At 42.2% G+C, this 9,709-nt stretch overlaps 1 protein-coding gene across 3 annotated transcripts in view; it reads right to left on the reverse strand.

The window, feature by feature from the left end:
* Positions 1–8,538, reverse strand: part of LOC125454239 (RNA-binding motif, single-stranded-interacting protein 1-like) — a 249,574-nt gene extending 241,036 nt beyond the window's left edge. For 2 of the 3 annotated variants that reach the window (XM_048534806.2, XM_048534804.2), the window contains exon 1: positions 8,300–8,536. In XM_048534806.2, coding sequence (XP_048390763.2) covers positions 8,300–8,371 — 72 coding nt within the window. In that variant the 5' untranslated portion in view covers positions 8,372–8,536. Of the gene's footprint in view, positions 1–8,299 lie in introns of all 3 variants that reach the window. The other variant, XM_048534810.2, reaches the window with a different exon arrangement.
* Positions 8,539–9,709: the final 1,171 nt, after the last annotated feature.

A 9,709-nucleotide genomic window follows, 5' to 3' on the forward strand; every position in this document is an offset into this window, starting at 1 on the left:
TTCTCTGTTATTACAACCTTAATAGCAGACTTAACATTTTCCCTGGCTTATAGATATTTATTTTATGCCTCATTTTCTTTTTACATTAAAATGTCACATTAAAATTAGGGCCATCAGAATGTCCAGACCATTTTACTTCATTAACAATTGTAAACATAGCTCTTAAAATCAGTTTGCTCTGTTTTCTCTCCATAGATGCTGCCAGACCTGCTGAGCTTCTCCAGGAATTTTTGACTTTGATCTATTTCCAGCATCTGCAGTTCAAGTGGTGCCATGTTATCTTGATAAGGATTGATGGAGTTGATAAGAGGAACAGTTATTATCAAAGATACAATCCTTAAAATGGCTGTCATGTAAAGAATGCATGAAGAGACTGAGAGTCGAGTCACTCAGCTCAGAGATGTTGCCATTGGGTCCAAACATAAATATCTTGCATCATTTCTCATAAAAACAACAGAAAACTTCCTTTAACGTCCATGCAGGCTCACCATCAAAAAAAAGCTGAATAGGTCACATGACCTACTTAATCTGTCCTAAACTTAAAGCTATAGCGGCAAAATGTTACAATCTCAACCTTCACAACTGTAATCATAGGAAAATTATAAAACATGATATGACACTGAGCCGCAAGCTCAGATGAGCAAAAGCTTGCTCAGAGAAATAGATTTTAAGGAGCATCTTGTGGGAGTGAAGTACAATACTCAGGCAGAGAGGTATACAGAGGGAATTCCAGAACCTAGGACCTAAGAAACTGAAGGCACGGCCATTAATAGTGGAACAATTAAAATCAGGGATGCTAAACAGACCAGAATTAGACAAGCACAGATACCTTGGAAACTTGTGGGCTGGAGACAATCAGAGGTTAAGAGGGGCAAGGCTAGAGTATATGAACATTTCAAATCTATAAATTGCTTCACTAAGAGCCAATGTAGGACAGTAAGCATAGGGATGACAGGTGAGCAGGCCTTGGTGCAAGTTAGCAAATGGAAGACTTCAATCTTAAGAGGCATGAAAGTCATGCTGGAATAGTCATGCTCGGGTGGTGATCAAGTCATAAATGAGGGTTTTGCAACAGATATGCTGAGACAGGAGCTTGGCTGAGCAATAGTAAATTGCAATGATATAGTGATAATATTACTGGATTCGTGACAGAAAGGTTCAACCAAATTCATCTTAAATTCAAATGCCACCATGGCAGCTGGTAGAATGTAAATGAAATTATTGAATGAAGCTAGAATAATTAAAACATCAGATTGTTGTGAAAGCCCATTTGCTTCGTGAATAATTGTCATGAGTGGAAATTTGCTGTCCTTACCAGGCCAGACATACATGTTACTCCAAATTGATAGCAGTGTTGTCAACTCTTAACTGCCCTAGCAAATGAAGCTGCAAGCCACTAAGTTGTATCAGACTGTTACAGTAACATTTAGACTTCACCAACTCAAAAGCAGGTTTTAACAATTTGTTCATGAGTAATAAGGGATGGGCAATAAACAAAGGCCTTACCAGTAACATTCACCTCCCAGGAATGAGTCAAGTAAATGTAGAAATGGGCAGGATTGACAATGGGGTATGCATATGTGATCAAAAGTTCACTTCCAGGTCAAGGTTGAAAACAGCCTATTTAAGTCACAACCTCTGTCAAGAAGGCTGTCAGCTAGAGACAGTGTTTGCACTGGAGACAGAATACAATGGTTTCAGTCTTTCCAATAGTTAATTGAAGGAAATTTCTCCTCATCCAGTGCAGGATGCTGAATAAGTGGTCTGTTAACTTTAACACCTATAGAGGGGTAAAGAGATATGTCGGTGAGGCATAGCTGGCGTAGAAATTAAAATTCTTCAGAAATGGAGGGTCCTGACCCAAAATGTCAAACTTCCCTGCTCCTATGATGCTGCTTGGCCTGCTGTGTTCATCCAGCTTCACACCGTGTTATCTCATTATTAGTCCCCTTTGAATTCTAGCCCACACCTTTGATATTTGGGATGTTTCTTGCTCAAAATCCTTCACGGAAATCTTTACTGATCCAAAATGTCAAAGCCTCCTCAATTACAGAAGCTCCCCCATTTCATAACTCCTTTGCTCTCTCCCAACTTCACTAGCTCTCAGCAAGTTGACTTGGATGTTCTCATGCTGCAGTGAAGGGTGACCAACTTTGGGGGATAAGCGTAAGGGACAAAGATGCCAGGATAGGGGTTGGAGGTGCTGATGTGACCTGAGGAGTGATGCAAGTAGCGGGAACCAATGAGACTTCATGACCTCAGGGGGTAGGTGGTTGTTGATAAAATGCATGGAGTTCTCCTGTTCTGAGTATGTCTGGCCATGCAAACTGTGACATTCTGATTTGGGCTTGCATAGCTGCACAGTGCATATGCAAAGACACCAACCATTATCTGGCAGCAACAAAAGGAGAGAATTCTAGGACATGTACCATTATGGTAAACTCACATGGATGTGAGGGCAAATTCTATGGCAGTTCCAGAAAACCTGAGACAGTTGGCTATACATTCTACCTGTTATGATCCTAGCAGATGGTAAGTCATATCCTAGAGTAAAATTTGGATTGATTCACTTTAAGTTTTATTTTTGCAATTGGATTATCATGGTCATCAGTCAAGGAACATATTCACACAAGACTGTCAATGTACGTTCAGAAAAAGAACATACATTTATTACAAAAAAGATAAATTTACGCCTAAGACCTCATTTTGGAAACAGAATATACATTATAAAACTTTACCACATACCTTAGTGATCGCCTCCTTCAACATTCCCAAGTGCACCCTTTGTCCTTTTTATATTAATTACTTCTTGTATGTCCCTTTCATCAGTGCGGTGTGCTTGTTGAGTCGCTGTGTTCCAGCCCTCTGGAACTTCCTGCCAAGTTCTGTTGGCCTGGCAGCCTTTTTGCTGCTCTCAAAAACAAATTCTTCTTTGAGCATGGGACAATTTCTTGCACCCACGAAGAGCTTTCAAAATTGAAGTTGTTGTAGATTTTCTAAAAGTTATCATCGTTCACTTATTTTTCATCAATAATTAGATAATTCTTTCAAAAAATACAATTTGGATTCCAAGCACTACAATAAACATTTTTTTGTCGTCGGTATTGTTTGCATTGTTTTGCTTGCATGTCTGTATGTGACAATTCATTCATACTATACTCAGATACATTAAATCAAGTTGGAAGTAATTTCACTTTGATTGCAACCTTACTATTGAATAGAAAGCAACATTTTTAGTGTAATGTGCTGTGCTAATACTTCATAAAGTGATAAACAAGGCATCTATTCAGAATTAGCTCTCACAATTTTAATAACAAATTTCATTACAAAGAGAAAAAAGAAAAAGGCTAGTCAATAAAGGCATAATGAATATTTGCTTCTCTCCCCTTTTAAATCAAGAAAAATATTTTAGAAATCCGTTATATCTATTAAATTCAAACATTACATCTACCTAATAAATGCCAGATAATATCACATCAGATAATATCTTCAAATATTTACAGCTGTATGTGACCAAACTGCAATGAAAAAATTCAATAACCTGTAACATGCAAGTCCAAAAAATGGTCCTAGTTGTTTGAAAATTCAAATTTTGCTATGTGTTTGTGATACACAAAGATTTATTCACCACTGAATTGGACATTGCGTAAGCCAGAACCAAGGATATCAACTGAACTTTTTAAAATTGTCATGGAATCATAGAACTCCTACAGTACAGAAGCAGGCCATTTGGCCCATCAAGTCCACACCAAAAAGCATCTCACCTCGAACCACACTCCCACACTATCCCTGTAACGCTGCATTTCCCATAGCTAATCCACCTAGCCCGCACATTCCTGGGCACTATGGGCAATTTAGCACGGCCAATCAACCTAACCTGCACATGTTTGGACTGTGGGAGGAAATCGGAGCACCTCGACGAAACTCATGCTGACAAAGCCTTATTAACCTTTCAATGCCTAATTTTGTATATTGTTTTGAGCTACAAGTGATTTCCAGAAATCAACACTGTATCAAACGTGGCAATTCCAACCTTCTATTGTGAAAATGTTTGCCTTCGCATTAATTTGGCCTTTGACATGGCTAATCATATTTTATAATCATTTCGCAAACCATTGCCTTTGATCATTAAAAGAGATATAAAAACAGTAATTGCTGAGAAAGGTCAGCAGGCCTGGCAGCATTTGTGGAGAGAAATTGGAGTTAATATTTCAGATCCAGTGACCCTTCCTCAGAACTGATGGTAGCTAGGAAAATGTTGGTTTTTATACAGAAGATAGGGAGGAGGTGGATCTAAAGAGTAAATGCTGGGTAGAGACAGAGCTCAAAGACAGAAAAGAACTATTGGACAGACAAAGGAGTGGATAATGATTGGGCTAGGTGAATGAATAGCTACTATTGGGGACAATTAGTGGATTAGCAATGGGTTATATCTAATAGCAGACCATGTGATAACGAGGTCTGGTGTGTGTGGGTTGGGACAAGTACATGGGAGAAGGTGCCTTAAGCCCTAAAATTATCGAACTCGATATTGAGTCCAGAAGGCTGCAGAAATCCCAAGCAGGAAATGAAATGCTGTTCTTCCAGGTTGTGCAGAGCTGAGCAGAAGCACTGCAGCAAGCTTGAGAACCGAAAGAAAATCTAAATCGGTCAGTTCTGAGGAAGGATCACTGGACCTGAAATGTTAATTCTGATTTCTTGTCACAGATGCTGCCAGACCTGCTGAGCTTTTCCAGCAACTTCTGTTTTTGTTTCTGAGACAGATGTTGACCAGGAAACATGGTACCGTATTGAAATGACAGGCAAGGTGAAGGAACCTCGGATGACCAGACATGTGGAACATTCAGTCAAGAGAAAGACGGAAGCTTACTTCGGTTGAGGAAGCCACGTTTGGACAGGGCTCCAGAGAGTTACAACGTAGCCAGGAAGGAACTGAAGAACGGACTTAGGAGAGCTAGAAGGGGGTATGAAAATGCCTTGGCGGCTAGTATTAAGGAAAACCCCAAGGCGTTCTATACTTATGTGAGGAACAAGAGGATGGCCAGAGTGAGGGTAGGGCTGATTGGGGAAAGTGGGGGAAACTTGTGCATGGAACAGGAGGAGGCAGGGGAGGTCCTTTATGAATACTTTGCTTCGGTAATCACCAGTGAGAGGGACCTTGTAGTTTGTGAGGGCAGCATGCAACAGGCAGATATGATCGAACAGGTTGTTGTTAGGAAGGAGGATGTCCTAGAAATTTTGAAAAACATGAGGGATAGATAAGTCCCCTTGGCCAGACAGGATATACCCAAGGTTGCTATGGGAAGCAAAGGAAGAGATTGCTGCCCCTTTGGCAATGATCTTTGCGTCCTCATTGTACACTGGAGTAGTACCAGATGATTGGAGGGTGGCAAATGTCACTCCCTTTTTCAAGAAAGGGAAGAGGGATAATCTTGGAAATTACAGACCAGTCAGTCTTATTCCTGTAGTGGATGAATTATTGGACAGGATTCTGAGAGATACTATTTGTGATTATTTGGAAAAGCACAGTTGGATTAGAAATAGTCAGCATGGCTTTGTGAGGGAATGGTTACACCTCACAAGCCGTACTGAATTCTTTCAGGACATGACAAAACACATCGATGAAGGTAGAGCAGTAGATGTGGTGTATATTGATTTTAACAAGGCATTTGATAAGTCTCCACATGGTAGGCTCTTTCAGAAAGTACGGAGGCATGGGATCTAAGGAAATTTGGCTTTTGACACAGAATTGGCTGTCCAGTAAAAGATAGAGGATGGTAGTAGATGGAAAGTATTCAGCCTGGAGCTCAGTGACCAGTGGTGTCCCACAGGGATCTGTTCTGGGATCTCTGCTCTTTGTGATCTTTATAAATGACTTGGATGAGGAAGTGGAAGGGTGGGTTAGTGAGTTTGTCAAAGACAAAGGTTGGTGGAGTTTTGGATAGTGTGGAGGGCTGTTGTAGATCACAATGGGACATTGGTAGGATGTGGAGCTGGGCAAAGAAGTGGCAGATGGAATTCAATCCAGAAAAGTGTGAAGTGATTCATTTTAGAAGGTTGAATTTGAATGCAGAATACAGGGTTAATGGCAGGATTCCTGGCAGTGTAGAGGAACAGAGGGATCTTGGGGTCCACGTCCATAGGTCCCTCAAACTTGCTACCCAAGTTGATAGGGTTGTTAAGAAGTCATATGGTGTGTTGGCTTTCATCGGCGGGGTATTGAGTTAAACAGCCGTGAGGTTATGCTGCAGCTCTATAAAACCCTGGTTCGACCACACTTGGAATATTGTGTTCAGTTTTGGTTGCCTCATTATAGGAAGGATGTGGAAGCTTTAGAGAGGGTGCAGAGGAGTTTTACCAGGATGCTGCCTGGGCTGGAGGGCAGGTCTTAATGAGGAAAGGTTGAGAGAGCTAAGCCTTTTCTCATTGGAGCAAAGAAGAATGAGAGGTGACTTGATAGAAGGGCACAAGATGGTGAGAGGCATAGATAGAGTGGATAGCCAGAGACTTTTTCCCTCGGGCAGAAATGACTATTACGAGGGGGCATAATTTTAAGGTGATTGGAGTAAGGGAGGGGAAGATGTCAGAGGTAGGTTCTTTACACAGAGAGTGGTGGGTGTGTGGAATGCGCTGCCAGCAGTGGTAGTGGAATCTGATACATTAGGGACATTTAAGCGATTCTTGGAATAGGCACACAGGTGATAGTAAAATGTAGGGTTTGCAGGGTAGTTTGGTCTTAGAGTAGGACAATAGGTCAGCTCAACATTGTGGGCTGAAGGGCCTGTGCTGTTCAATTTCTAAATTCTATGTTCTAACTGGAAGCTCAGGGTCCTTTTTGTGGACAGAATGTAGGTGTTCTGTGAAGTGGTCACCCAGTCTATGCTTTATTTCCCAAAAGTAGAGGAGACCACATTGTGAGCAGTAGACTAGATTGAATGAAGTGCAGGTAAAGCTCCACTGGACGGTATGTCAGGCCCTTGGATACTGAGGAGAGAGGAAATAAATGGACAGATATTCCACCTTCTACGGATGTAGGAGGGAAGAGAGGAGGTAATGCCTGAAGTGCCAGTCCCAGCTGAGGGCCCTGTCAACTATGATGCTGGGGAATTGTTGGTTGAGGACATTTTCGAAGCCCTCTTGTCAAAGTTAACATCATCAGAACAATGCAACAGAGATGAAGGAACTGGGAGAATGGAATAGATTCTTTACAGGAAGCAGGATGTGAGCACGTACAGTCAAGCTAACAGTGGGAATCAGTTGGTTTGCAGTGGGTATTGATGGTCAGTGTATCCCCAGAAATGGAAACAGAGATGTCGAGGAAGAGGCGTGGAAATTGGAAACCATCTTTTCCAATTCTAGCCAAGTGAGGGAAGCAGCATCATAGATATCATGGGTGGGGGCCGGAATAGGACTGGATCATAGAATGTTCCACAAACCCTATGAAGAGACAGGCATGACTCGGGCCCATGCAGGTACCCATGACCACTCCTCTGACCTGAAGAAAGTGAGTTGAGTTAAAAGAGAAGTTGTTCTGCATAAGCATAAGCTTGGTTGGGTGTTGGAGTATGCTGGTGGATGGGGATGGTTCAGGCCTTTATTCCAGGAAGAAGCTGAGAGCTCTAAGGCTATCCTGATAGAGATTGATGAGTGAAAGGACATGTTTTTGATTTCCAACATCTGCAGTTCTTTCAGTTTTTATTAAAAGATATGTTTGTCTCTGAATACAATGGTAATAAAATTTTAACTACCACACCCATTACATTTTATGAGTGCTGACATTGGTTATTTCCCTTTATGAGCCTTGACCAATGTCTGCATTCTATGTCATTTACCTTTTGGTAAATACCTTTGACAAAAGTATACAAAGCTTATAGATAATACTGAGCAAAGGTGGAGACGTAGAGTATAACACTACAAAATAAAATCTGCTTTTTATAGACTATTTGCTCACAGGCACATTGTGCAAGCAACTTCAAAAACACAAAAAATCATCAAAATTTGTGAACAGCATAACTCAGAACATATCCTGCCAATGGAACATTTTCACCAAAGGAAGAAACGGCAAAATTTAAACCTCTGGAATAAAAAATTGCAATGCAGATTTAAGGCATTTCAAATCCAGGATAAGCAATGGTGCTCACATGGCTAACACATGGTTATTTAGAATAGATTGGTAAGAGTTGATTTTAATGCTATTATGCTAAACATATAGCTATATATTTACTCTAATTTTTTTAAAAGTTCAGTTACCATAAACAGTAACAAACACACAATCAATATAAACTTACATTCACCATACCTTGATTTGGAGATACTGTGGATAGTAATAAACATGCTGAGGATACATGTGTTGTTTCCACACTTTACCCATGATGATGTTAATGTCTGTCTGCAACACAGCAGCTGAGGATTTCTTCAGTTCTTTTACTGTAACTTCCTAAGCTGCTTGTTTGTAACCAACAATTTCACCTAAGCCTAACTGTAAAACTGAGGGGACATACTGAAGTCAGAGACTTGAAAGAGATCCACAAGTCAGCCTCTTTGTAAGTGAGTAGCTTTCCTGTTTCATTATAGGCAAACAGCAAAGCACCGCGAAATAATCAATAAACCTTCAACATGTGAAGTGGGGGATGGGTACGTTGCTTTATAACGTAAAGTTTAACTGCTTTTACATTTTCAGGTTTATATATGCGCAGATTTCATGAAATTTTAAAATATTTTTCATTTCATATCTCCCCAGCCACAAACAAGGGAGCCTTCAAACTTTGGGTTAAGTGGTTCTTGGTTCTTGGTTCTCTCCTTTTCAAACTGAAAAAAAAATTGACTCTTTTGTAATATTAGGAGCTTTGTTGGGCATGTTACATTGTACAAAAGGCCTTAAGAACTAATTCCCAATTGCTTCACAGGGTAAGACGCTCCATTCAGGTCTCCTCTGCACGCCTGCTTCTTTTCATGTTCCTTTACCTTTCTTTTCTTTTTCTTTATTTTTCTCCTCTTACTGCTCCCCCCAATTTTTAACTATGCCTACCTGGAGTCAAGTGTGATGAATCATGATCAGAGACTGGGCGGGAGTTGAGCGCGCAGGCCATGTCCTGCAGCGGCAGCAGAGCAAGCACAGGCCAAGTTGTGGACCAAATTCCCAGAGCACTGGCAGCAGAACGAGCATGGGCTGGGCCGAGCCCTGGAGAGACGGAGGGGCCAAGTTCCCAGAGAGACGGAGGGGCTGAGTTCCGGAGCAAAACAGGGGCCAAGTCCTGGAGTGATGTAGGGGCCAAGTTCCCGGAGCTAGGGAGGGGCTGAGTCACGGAGAGACAGAGGAACTGAGGCCCGAAGTGACAGAGGGACCGAGCTCCCAGAGAGGCGGAGGGGCTGCGTTCTGGAACGACGGAGGGGCCGAGTCCTCGGGAGACAAACCGAACGAGTTTCTGGAGAGATGAAGGGACAGAGGCCTGGAGCGTGGGAGGAGCTGAGTCCCCGAGAGACAGAGGGGCCAAGTCCTGGAGCAACATAGGGACTGAGTTCCGGAGCGATGGAGGGGCTGAGTTCCCAGAGCTAGGGAGGGGCCGAATCCCGGGGAGAGGAGGGGCTGAGTCCCAGAGCATGGGATGGGCTGAGTCCTGGAGAGACGGAAGGGCTGAGTCCCCAGAGAGACAGAGGGGCTGAGTCCCCAGAGAGACAGAGGGGCTGAGTCCCGGAGAGACGGAGGGGC

This window comes from Stegostoma tigrinum, chromosome 7 (genome assembly GCF_030684315.1).
Source record: "Stegostoma tigrinum isolate sSteTig4 chromosome 7, sSteTig4.hap1, whole genome shotgun sequence".
NCBI classification, from domain to species: domain Eukaryota; kingdom Metazoa; phylum Chordata; class Chondrichthyes; order Orectolobiformes; family Stegostomatidae; genus Stegostoma; species Stegostoma tigrinum.